At 43.4% G+C, this 12,781-nt stretch overlaps 1 protein-coding gene across 1 annotated transcript in view; it reads left to right on the top strand.

The window, feature by feature from the left end:
* Positions 1–12,781, top strand: part of LOC122564589 (neutrophil cytosol factor 2-like) — a 120,081-nt gene that overhangs the window by 95,999 nt on the left and 11,301 nt on the right. The window contains exons 11-12 of the mRNA XM_087998612.1: positions 2,703–2,822; positions 7,700–7,845. Of these exons, the coding sequence (XP_087854738.1) occupies positions 2,703–2,822; positions 7,700–7,845 (266 nt within the window). The remainder of the gene's footprint in view (positions 1–2,702; positions 2,823–7,699; positions 7,846–12,781) is intronic.

The following is a 12,781-nucleotide window of genomic DNA, read 5'->3' on the forward strand; positions in this document are numbered from 1 at the left end:
AAGATTCTTGGTAGTGTAGATGAGCAGAGTGACCTTGGTGTCCAGGTGCATAGATCCCTGAAAGTTGCCACCCAAGTTGATAGTACTGTTAAGAAGACATGCAATGTGTTAGCTTTTATTGGTAGAGGGAGTGAGTTTCAGAGCCATGAGATTATGTTGCAGCTGTACAAAACTCTGATGCGGCCGCACTTGGAGTATTGCGTACAGTTCTGGTCACCACATTGTAGGAAGGATGTGGAAGCTTTGGAAAGGGTTCAGAGGAGATTTACTAGGATGTTGCCTGGTATAGAGGGAAGGTTTTATGAGGAAAGGCTGAGGGACTTGAGGCTGTTTCTGTTAGAGAGGAGAAGGTTGAGAGGTGACTTAATTGAGACATATAAGATAATCAGAGGGTTAGATAGGTTGGACAGTGAGAGCCTTTTTTCTAAGATGGAAATGGCTAGCACGAGGGGACATAGCTTTAAATTGAGGAGTGATAGATAAAGGACAGATGTCAGAGGTAGTTTCTTTACTCAGAGAGTAGTAAAGGCATGGAACATCCTGCCTGCAACAGTCGTAGACTCACCAAGTTTAAGGACATTTACATGGTCATTGGATAAACATATGGATGAGAATAGAATAGTGTAGGTTAGATGGGCTTCAGATTGATTTCACAGGGCAGCGCAACATCGAGGGCCAAAGGGCCTGTGCTGCGCTGTAATGTTCTATGTTCTATTCTATTTCGCTCAAAAAATGTACAATATGCAGGCAGTAAATCCATGTGATATTTTATAAATTCCACTTTGGAAATAGAACCAGTCTGACTCGAGATTGGGACACAGACAGACTCTAACCTCACAGCTTTAATGCATTGTCTGAGCTGAGACGTCACCTTTTCTTTATAAAACTTGAAGTTATCTCAAGAATGTGACTTTAAAGAAATTCTGGGATTTACATATTAATGAACCAAAACCTGCAACCCATTCGAGAAGATGAAAGACCAACAGCAATCTGGGTTTGTTCAATATATCGCATCAGTTGCATGATACTGTAATCTTTTGCTATAAATTCTGTGTCTTATTGTCCTACTCTACAACCACCTAACGAAGGAGCAGCGCCTCGAAAGCTGGCTGCTTCCAAATAAACTTTTTGGTCCACAAACCAGTGATGTGTGGTTTTGAACTTTGCCCTACAGATATTGTCAGAGTTGCTGAGTTTCTCCAGCAATTTCAGTTTTCATTTCAAATCTCCCGCATCCACAATTCCCCCTGTTTCAGTGGGGCACACGACTGAGAGTGTGCAGATAGAGGGAAACAGGATTGGAAAGAGTCTGTGATATGGAACAGGACTAGGAGAGGGTTCTGTGAGGGGGAACAGGTTTGGGAAGAGGGAGACCAGGAGATGGAGCAGGACTGAGGAAAATGTCAAGTGGGGGGACTGGAGTGGGGTCAGTACCAAGAAAGGGGTTCATGACTGGGGCAGATTTCCGAGAGAGTATCAGGAATGGGTGGAAGTGGGGAGAGGGCATGTAGTGAGGAACAGAATGTGGAGTGTGCAGGAGGCGGGGACAGAATTGAAAAGAGTGCTGAGAAAGGCAACAAGACTAGAGGAGACTTTCAAGTGCTGTACTGAGAGGGTCACATGACTGTGCGGAGGGTGCTATGACTGGAATCAGGACTAGACCGAGCGTCAAGGTGCGGAACAGGATGGCGGGTTCCGTGAGGGGGTTCAGAATGGGCATACAGTGAGAATGGAGAAGGTAGGAAATGGGGAACAGGACTGTGGAGAATGCCAAGGTGGGGAAGGGCACTAGGAGTGGGTCCCATGTGGAGAACATTACTGACGAGTATGCTGAGAGGGGGAGTAGGAACAGGATTGGGGAGTGAGCTGAGAGAAGGAACAGGACTGGGGAGTGAGCTGAGAGAAGGAACAGGACTGGGGAGTGAGCTGAGAGAAGGAACAGGACTGGGGAGTGAGCTGAGAGAAGGAACAGGACTGGGGAGTGAGCTGAGAAAAGGAATAGGACTGGGGAGTGAGCTGAGAGAAGGAACAGGACTGGGGAATGAGCTGAGAGAAGGAACAGGACTGGTGAGTGAGCTGAGAGAACGAATAGGACTGGGGAGTGAGCTGAGAGTGGGGACAGGACTGGGGAGTGAGCTGAGAGAAGGAACAGGACTGGGGAGTGACCTGAGAGTGGGGACAGGACTGGATAAAGCACAGAGAGTGAGGAGTGGAGGGGAGTGGAGTAGAAGATTTGCATGGGCTTGATTAAGTGGTTGTTTCCTCTGGTCTAGGGAATCTTGAACATGGGTGCACAATCTCAGGGGACCAACAATTTCAGACTGAGATGTGGAGAACTTTCTTCACTCAGTTTTAAACTTTGGAATTCTCTACCCTGGAAGATTATTGATGCTCCATCAATGCATATATCTAAAGCTGGAAAAGGGAGATTTATTTACACTGTACCTTGTTTATAAAAAGTTGATGAGATTAGGAGTAGATGGAAAAGTGGACTTGTAGCTGAATGTTAGCTGTGATTTGTTGAATGGTGGAGTCAGCTTGATGGTCCAAGTGGTCCTATTTCTAAATCGGAAATGGAGTGAAGTCAAAGGACGTTTGGGTGGGGGGTGAGTGATTATGCCTCGAAAAGTAGTAATATGAGTATTTTCTAACGTGTCCAGAAGTTTTCGGACTTCAATACTTAAAGATTATTTTTGTTGCAGCTGAAGCAAGGGTCTGGAAATGTTGGTCAGACCTCTCCCCAAGTCCCAGCCAGCAGACAGATGGGAACTGAAGGAGAAATTCATTCAGAGACTCTCTCAACTGCAGCAGGATCTTGGAAGGTAACACTTTAATAAACACTATCTATTCTGCAGGGGAATTCTGGCTATTCGCCAGCGTGTTCAAGATGATAAAAGGTCCTGACCTCTGACCTTGAGGTACAGCAGTGACTGCTATCATGCATAGATCACCGGAGTGTCATTTCTAAGTCCCCAGTTCTTCACTGAGTGGGGAGGAGAGCACTGGTAGACTCACCATGTAGCTGAATGACATCGGATGGCAGCCCATGGTTCTCATTACTATCCCATGTCACTTAGAATGCTTGTGGCAAAAGGAAGAAGTGAACAATGAGGGCATGCATCTCTAAGAGTGTATCTCCAGCCCTTCGTGTCCTCCCAAACTAACGTACAAACATGCAAAATAGGAGCAGAAGTGGGCTAGTTGGCTCCTCAACTACTCGGAGGAGAAAGTGAGGTCTGCAGATGCTGGAGATCAAAGTTGAAACTTTATTGCTGGAACAGCACAGCAGGTCAGGCAGCATCCAGGGAACAGGAGATTCGACGTTTCGGGCACAGGCCCTTCCTCAACTACTCCACAACTCAATAAGATCATGGCTGAGCTGTTGTGTTTCAAACTCCACATTCCCATGGACCTCAATCACTTTGGATTCCCTTGTCCAACAAGAATCCATCTGCCTCCAACATAAAAATACTCAATGACCCTGCTTTGCCACCTTCTGAGGTGGAGAGTTTCAAAGTGTCGGAACCTACTGAGGTGATTCCCCACTGCTCTACCCTAAAAGGGTAAGCCCAAATTGTTAAAAGGGTGTCCTCAGTTTTGGATTCACCCACAACAGGATCTTTTCACATCCACCTTGTCAAGAATATTTAGGATATTACATATATTTCAATATACCATCCCTTTTTTTTTAAAACAGTGGAAATAAGCCCAACCTGCGCAGACTATCTGCATAAGATAAGACAAACCACTCATTGCCTGGTATCTGTATACTCAACTCTGAACTGCTTCCAATGAATTCACATCCTATTTTTAAATACTGAAACCAAAAGTGCACTCAGTATTTAAGATGGTTTCATCAATGTCCTGTATAATTGAATCGTAACATCCTTATTCTCATATTTAGTTCCTCTAGTAATATAGAATTGCATCACATTAACCATCTTGATTACACGCTGAACCTGCATGCTAACTCCTGTGACTTATGCATGGAACATGGCGATCCCTGTGAAACTTGGAATTCCACGGTGGCTCTCAGTTTAAGTAAAAATCTACTTTTTCATTCTTCCTGCCAAAGTGAGCAACCACTTCTTCACACATTTTACTCCTCCTACCAGATTTTTGTCCAATCACTCAGCTAATCTACATCCATCAGTATCTTCACAATGTACTTCTGAAGTTGACATTGTGAATTTAGCTACCATGCTTTCACTCCCACATCCAATCCATTGATTTAAAGTTGCAATAAGTTGAGGCCCTAGCACAGATCCATGGGTGTCTTCAGTTGTCACTTTACAACAGGCAAGGATATATTGATGCACACTCTTTCTTCTGCCAGCCAGCCAATCTATCCTTGCTCATACATTAGCCCCTTTACCATGACCTTTAATTTTTCATAATGACACTTGAAGTGGTACCCTAAAATGACTCTAGAAACCCAAGTTCAGCACCTATTCAGTCTGCCCTTTAATAACCATGACTTGCCTATTACAGAAGCGTGCTAACTCTTGAGTTTTTTGAAGTATCCAGCTATGACCTGATTAATTCTAACATCTTGCCTATGAAAGCAGTCAAGCTAACTTGCCTACAGTTTCCTGTTTTCTGCTTCCTTCCATTCTTGAATAGAGTCATTACAATATGAAACAGACCATTCAGTCTATGCCAACCATGTTCCCGAACTAAACTTATCCCACTTACATATGTTTGGCCCATATCCCTCCAAACCTTTCCTATTTGTGGATTATCCAAATGTCTTTTAAATATTGTGGCCCCACCTGCATCCATTAGTTCCTCTGGCAGTTCATTGCACACTTGAACCACTCTCTGTGTAAAAAAGTTGCCCTTCATATCCTTTTAAACATTTTCTCCTCTCACCTTAAATGTATGCCCCCCCCCCTAGTTTTGAACTCCCCCACCATAAGGAAAAAACACTTGCTATTCACCTTATCTATCCCCCTCATGATTTTATAAACCTCTATAAGGTCACCTGCTCAACCTCTAATGCTTCAGTGAAACAAATCCGTGCCTATTCAGCCTATGTTTATAACTCAAGTTCTCCATTCCCGGTAAAATCCTGGTAATTGTTTTCTGAACCCACTCCAGTTTAATAATATCCTTCCTAAAGCAGAACAATCAAAACTGCACCCAAAAGCGGCCTCACAAATGAACTGTACAATAGAGGGGTTATGTTTACTTTCTTGAATCTAGGGTATTTTAGAAACCCTTCTATCTCATTAAACACCATGTCTCACAAACTTGATTACGTTTTTTTGAAGAAGTAAAGAAGAGGACTGATTAGGGCAGAATGGTGGATGTGATCTATATGGACTTCAGTAAGGTGTTCAACAAGGTTCCCCACGGGAGACTGGTTAGCAAGGTTAGATCTCAAGGAATACAGGCAAAGCTGGCCATTTGGATATAATACTGGCTTAAAGGTAGAAGACAGACGGGGCTGGTGGAGGGTTGCTTTTCAGACTGTAGGCCTGTGACCAGCGGTGTGCCACAAGGATCGGTGCTGGGTCCACTGCTTTTTGTCATTGATATAAATCATTTGCATGTGAGCATAAGAGATATAGTTAGTAAGTTTGCAGATGATATCAAAATTGGAGGTGCACAGCAAAGAAGGTTACCTCAGATTACAATGGGATCTTGATCAGTTGGGCCAATGGGCTAAGGAGTGACAATGGAGTGTAATTTAGATAAATGTGAGGTTTTGCATTTTGGAAAGGTAAATCAGAGCAGGACTTATACACTTAATAGCAAAGTTCTGGGGAGTGTTGCTGAGCAAAGAGACCTTGGAGTGCAGGTTCATAGTTCCTTGAAAGTGGAGTACCAGGTAGATAGGATAGTGAAGAAAGCGTTTGGTATGCTTTCCTTTATTGGTCAGAGCATTGAGTAGAGGAGTTGGGAGGTCATGTTGCAGCTGTACAAAACATTCGTTATATTGAAATATTGTGCGCAATTCTAGTCTCCTTCCTATTGGAAGGATGTTGTGAAACTTGAAAGGGTTCAGAAAAGGTTTACACGACTGTTGCCAGTGTTGGAGGATTCGAGCTACAGGGAGAGGCTGAACATAACCCCTCTATTTTCCCTGGAGCATTGGAGGCTGAGGGGTGACATTATAGAGGTTTATAAAATCCTGGGGGGTGTGGATACGGTATATAGACAAGGTCTTTTCCTGGGGGTCAGGGAGTCCAGAACTAGAGGGCATAGGTTTACGATGTGAGGGGAAAATTTTTTAAGGGACCTAAGGAGCAATATTTTCAAGCAGAGGGTGGTACATGTATGGAATGAGCTGCCAGAGGAAGTTCTGGAGGCTGGTACAGTTACAACATTTAAAAGACATAGGACATAGAACATTAAAGCGCAGTACTGTCCCTTCAGCCCTCGATGTTGCACCAACCTGTGGAACCAATCTGAAGCCCTTGTAACCTACACTATACCAATATCATCCATATGTTTATCCAATGACCACTTAAATATCCTTAAAGTTGGCGAGTCTACTGTTGTTGCAGATTGGGTGTTCCACGCCCCTACTACTCTCTGAGTAAATAAACTACCTCTGACATCTGTCCTATATCTATCACCCCTCAATTTAAATATACAAAATTGTGTTATAAAGCATTTGAATGGGTATATGAATAGGAAGGATTTTGAGGGATATGGGCCAAGTGCTGGCTAGTGGGACTAGATTAGGTTAGGATATCTGGTTGGCTAGTGAGACTAGTTGGACCAATGGCTCTGTTTCCATGCTGTTCATCTCTATGACTCCATAACACTCCACTATCCAAAGATATGTCCATCTGGACCAGGAGTCTAAGCAACTCACAGCTCCATCCATTTGCTCAATATCCTTCCTTAGTGATTGTAATTTCATGAAGTTCCTCTGTCCCTCCCACCCCTGATCTGCAGCTGTTCCTGGAATGTTTTTGAATTCTCTTAGGTGAAGACAAAAGCAAAATATTTGATATTTTGGTATTTCCTGCCTGGGGGTTGTCTTGCCCCCACACCCTCACTGCAGTTTGACCTCTGGTCATAATCTTTTGGACAAACATGGTGTTTAAATGTGCTTTATTCTGCCAAAGACTAATGACAGTATTGGATAGAGAGTGACTGATGTAATCAGAGAGTGATGTGTAAGAACCAACGATGCCCTTGTGTTACCAGCTATCTCCCATACTCAGAAGTAACAGGGCCTGTATGTTTTGAAAATGTGATATTAAACTTCCCTGCTGCTGTCATTTGCACCTGGTTCCTGGTTTTGCGCCAATTCAAATGCAAATACAGTATTGCCCCCTGCCCCCCCCCCCCCCCACCCCCCCCCCCCCCACCCCCTCCCATACCCCTTTCCAAGACCTACCACAGAAGCCTAAAATTGTGGCTAGTAGTGAATCCATTCATTTAAATGGGAAATGTACCTCCCTGGCAGACCCCTGATTCTGGAATGTGTTTGGGTAACTGAAACCCTGTATCCAGGTAATCCCTCTTGAGGAGGGTGGGGGTTGTATTCTTCATTACCAAAGGACAGCAATGTAAACCTCCAAATTTGAGATATCCCAATTTAAGGTGTTGGAACAAAGCTCTGTCAAACACATTTGGTTATGAAAAGTCTGTAGTATCAACTTTCCAGAAAAAAATGAAGTAAAATTGAATTATTTCCTAATTTTGGTGCCTTCTAACACCATTATTCTTATCAAATCAGGACTCCTTGCTTGCTGATTCCGTGATAATAAAGGTTCACTATGAATACACTCTGGCTACAAGGGTGAAGACTGGAATATCCTACAGTGAATTTGTGAACATCTTCAAATCCAAACTGGGCCGGCAGTCAGGACAGATACAATTAAGGTGCAAATGTGAAGATTACAACATGTTTACTGTTATAATTCTAACACTCTCTTTGGCCGTCACTATGAGAAAGACCTCGTGTGTTAGTAATTTCACTAGAGTAGTAATCTAGAAGTCCAAGCTAATGCTCTGGGAACTGTTAAGAAGTTCCACTGGGAAAGTGCACTGATTCTCAAGCCTCACGTGTGGTCACAGTAAAACTTAATGACTTAATCAAAGTTACCCAAGTTATCTGTCTGATGGAATCATTTTAACTGAAGACACTGATCAACCTTGTACTCAACAAGAATTATTGTTTATTACAAACAAGTAAATTCTATCACAAGCAAATAACTATTCTAAATAGCTATTAGCTATCGACAATGGGTCTACTAGTTCAAACTCTAAACACCTTCTTTAAAAGTCCTACGTTCATACAGGCAGACATAGATAAACAAAATAACATTGGTTTTATGAATCAAGGGGAAAAAAAGTCTGGGAAACAAAATGGTACCAGCCCACAGATTTCATTGAGATATCCCTTTTGGCTTGCTATGTCTCTTTGTTCTTCAGTCTCTTTTCTCAAAGTTCTTTTACAAGGAGCCACTGGCCGATTGGAACATGAACCATAGATTCTCTTAGTAATTAAATGCAGCAGTTTACAAAAACTGATGGTAGAAATTAACTGGCTTCCTGTGGATGTCAGGTATTTTTACTGCAGAGACAGAGAGAGAGAGAATTTTCTCTTCTAGAAGTCCAGTGGCTTTTCCCTCTATATTTTATATCCACAAGTTATTCAGCTCTTCAGGAACCAGAGTTGCTGCAGGCTGATGGCTTTTGGCATTTGTAACTGCTCGCACGTGCACAAATCAACTATCAAATTGCTACTCTTGGCCTACTAAATCCTGGCAGACCACCCCCTCCCACCCTGTGCCATGCCATCTATAAACATCTTTCCCCACTGCTTGAACAAAGCAGCAGTGTAAGCATTCCGCACAATGAATTTCAGTGATTTGTTTATAAAAGTGCAGGTATTCTTGCCACAATCCTTAGCTTAAAACTGTTGTTTTTCCATTTAATTTATAATCAAAGACGCAGATAATAAAATGATACAGCCTTAAAGGTCACTAATTCAAGTCTCACACTGGCAGCTCATGGTATTTAACTTCCATTAATAAATCTGAAATTGAGCAGAACCAGAACTAGAGAGAAGAATTCTGGAAGAAGTCAACTCACTGACCACAACTGACAAAAGGTTCGCAGATGTCATAACTTGGTGAAATTATAGATGCCTATTTAGTGAGCAACACGACTGAGTTGGGAGTGGACAACTTGGGGGAAAACTGCAGTTACAAGTTGCCTGAAGGCTACTCTCGGAAAACAGAGAGACTCTCGTGGAGACAGGCTGGTAGGCAGATGAGAAAGGTAATTGTAGTGGGTGATTCAATCGTTTGAGACGTGGATATTTTAGTTTGTACAGAAATCATGAGTCCCATTTGGTCTGTTGCTTCCTGGGTGCCAGGGTTTGGGACATAACGGAATGGCGGGATAATCTTAGAATTCTTCAGTATAGATGGAGGCCGTTCAACCACCACGTCTGTACCAGTTACCAAAAGAGCAACTTAAGTGGTCCCATTCTCCAACCCTAAATCTGTAGCCCTCTAAATTTATCACTCAAAATATATCCAGCTCACGTTTGAAACCTCCTATGGAATCTCCTTTGAAGTCTGTCCAGGGCTTTAACAAAGCTTCATTAAATAAGGTGCCCAGTGCGAACACGGTACTCTGAAGATGGCATGACGAATGACTTACAGAGGTGGAGCATCATTTCCTTTCTTTTATAATCCATGCATCTATTTATAAATCCTAGAATCCTTAATAACTGTTTTGACTTGTCTGGCCACCTTCAGAGAATCATGCACTTGAATCCAAGGTCTCCTTCCTCCTGTGCTCTCTCAAAATTGTACCATTAAGCTTTTATTGTCTCCTTGTTTCTTCTACCAGAATGTTTTGCCTCACATTTCTCTGCATTGAAATTCATGTGCCAGGTGCCAGCCCATTTTGGCCAACTTGTCATTTCCCTCTGAAGTCCCTCAGCATCAGCCTCACAATTCGTTATTCACCATGGCTTTGCATCAACTGCAAGTTTAGAGATTTTGCCCTCAACACCTATCTCCAAATTTTTTATATAAATCAGAAAAAGCAAGGGTTTCAACATTGATTCCTGGGAATACCAGTGTCAGCTCCTCTCCAGACTGAGAATTGCCCATCTATATCAACCCTCAGTAACCTACTTCAAATCCATCATGTAAGCTTCTCGAAACTGATGAAGGGCTTTTGCCCGAAACGTCGATTTTCCTGCCTGACCTGACCTGACCTGATGCTGCCTGACCTGCTGTGCTTTTCCAGCACCACTCTAATCTTTAGACTCTGATTTCCAGCACCTGCAGTCCCCACTTTTGCCTTCTCGAAAGGGAGGGTGAGTCACCAGTGCTTGTGGTTGATGTGGGAACCAACAACATAGGAAAGGGGCAGCTTGGAGGACCTAGAGTTGTAATCTCAGAAGCACTACCTGTGCTACTGCATTCATCATTTAAAGGGTTGTACAGCACAGAAGCAGACCCCTTCAGACCAAATGGACCATGCTGACCTGGTTTCCTAAACTGAACCAGTCCCATTTGCCTGTGTTTGGCCCATATCCTTCTAAACCTTTCCTATCCATGTACCTGTTTCAAATGTTTCAAATTGCCTCCACTAATTCTGCTTTCAGCTTATATATGCGCACCACTGTCTGTGTGAAAAGATTACCCCTCAGGTTCCGTATAAATCTTTCCCCTCTCATCCTTAAACCTGTGTAATTGGTTTTGGATTTCTCTATTCTAGTTAAGAGACCTTGGCTATTCATCTTCTCTATGCCCGTCATGAGTTTATAAATCTCTATAAAGTCACCCCTCAGCCTCCTACATTCTAGGGAAAAACAATCCCAGTCTATTCAGCCTCTTCTTATAACTTGAATCTTCCAGTCTTGGTCACATCCTTGTAAGTCTTTATTGCAATCTTTCCAGTTTAATAACATCCTTCCTATGGCAGGGTGACCAGAATTGTGCACAATACTTTAAATGTGTCTTACCAGTGTTTTATACAGCTCTAACATGATATCTCAGCGACTGTACTCAATGCTCTGACCGATAAAGGCAAACATGTTCTGTTCACCTGTGATGCCACTTTTAAGGAACTATATACCTGCATCTCTGTTCGAAAACCCTCCCCAGGGCCTTATCATTAACTATGTAATTCAAAAATGAAATTATAAAGTTCAGAGGCAGTATATTCCTGTTAATGTGAAAGGCAGATTTGGTAGGTGTAGGGAAAGCTGGATGACTACAGAAATTGAGGCTCTGTTCAAGAGAAAGAAAGAGGTTATAAACAGCTGTGTTTTAATGAGTCTCTCAAGGAGTATAAGAGGAGGAAGAGTATATTTGAGGGAAATCAGGAGGGCAAAAAGGGGAAATGTGACAGCTTCAGTAGGTAGGATGAAGGGAATACATTAAGGGCCAAAGAGTAACTCGGGAGAGAATAGGGCTCCTCGAAGAACAACAAGGCCATCTATGTGTGGAACTGCAGGAGATGGCTAAGATAATAAATGAGTATTTCATGTCAGTGTTTATTATTGGAGAAGGACATGTAAGCTAGACAACTTGGAGAAATAAACAGTGATATCTTGAAAAATGTCCAATTTACAGAGGAGGTGGTGCTGGATGTCTTAAAACATGTAAAGATGGATAAATTCCTGACTTGATCAGGTGTATTCAATCGGAATTAGAATATTATTTATTTTCACGTGTATTCAATACAGGAGTAGAGTGAAAAGTTTACAGTGTTGCCCCACTGGTGCCATCTTAGGTACAAAGTACAGGGAAATACAGAAATAAAGAGAAAAAGAAAAAAGATACATTACTTAACTGTTGTCCATAGTATAAGTTAGAAAAATGGGAATAAAGTTAAAAAGATGAGCAGTACAGTACTTCAATAGATCAGGGCAAGCTGCATCCACAGTGTCTGCCCGTGCCCTCAATTCGCAGACTGCAGTCTAACAACTGGTCCACATCACTCAGGCCTCCAGCCCTCTGGACATGCCCACATCACTCAGGCCCCCACAGCCCTCTGGCCATGCCCATATCATTCAGGGATCCAGCCCTCTGGCCGTGCCCACATCATTCAGGCCTCCAGCCCTCTGGCCATGCACACATCAGAGTTGAAAAATGTGGTGCTGGAAAAACTCAGCAGGCCAGCCAGATTAGATTACAGATTACCTTACAGTGTGGAAACAGGCCCTTCGGCCCAACAAGTCCACACTGACCCGCTGAAGCGCAACCATCCATACCCCTACATTTACCCCTTACCTAAGACTACGGGCAATTTAGTATGGCCAATTCACCTGACCTACACATCTTTGGACTGTGGGAGGAAACCGGAGCACCCGGAGGAAAGCCACGCAGACACGGGGAGAACGTGTAAACTCCACACAGTCAGTCGCCTGAGGCGGGAATTGAACCTGGGTCTCTGGCGCTGTGAGGCAGCAGTGCTAACCACTGTGCCACCATGCCGCCCACTGAGGCAGCATCCGAGGAACAGGAGAATCGACGTTCGGGCATAAGCCCTTCTTCAGAAATGAGGCTGGTGTACCAAGCAGGCTGAGATAAAAGGTAGGGGGGAGGGAATTTGGGGAGGGGCGCTGGAAATACAATAGGTGGAAGGAGGTAAGGGTGATAGGCAGGAGAGGGGATGGGGGCAAAAAGGTTGGGAAGAAGATTGCAGGTCAAGAGGGTGGTGCTGAATCGGGGATTGGGACTGAGATAAGGTGCACCCCCCACCTTATCTCAGTCCCAACCCCTGGATTCAGCACCGCCCTTTTGATCTGCAATCTTCTTCCTGACCTCTCCGCCCCCACCCCATC

The sequence above is a fragment of the Chiloscyllium plagiosum genome, unplaced genomic scaffold (assembly GCF_037043375.1).
Source record: "Chiloscyllium plagiosum isolate Xiang-an unplaced genomic scaffold, Cpla_swu_hap1 HiC_scaffold_21, whole genome shotgun sequence".
Classification (NCBI taxonomy): Eukaryota; Metazoa; Chordata; class Chondrichthyes; order Orectolobiformes; family Hemiscylliidae; genus Chiloscyllium; species Chiloscyllium plagiosum.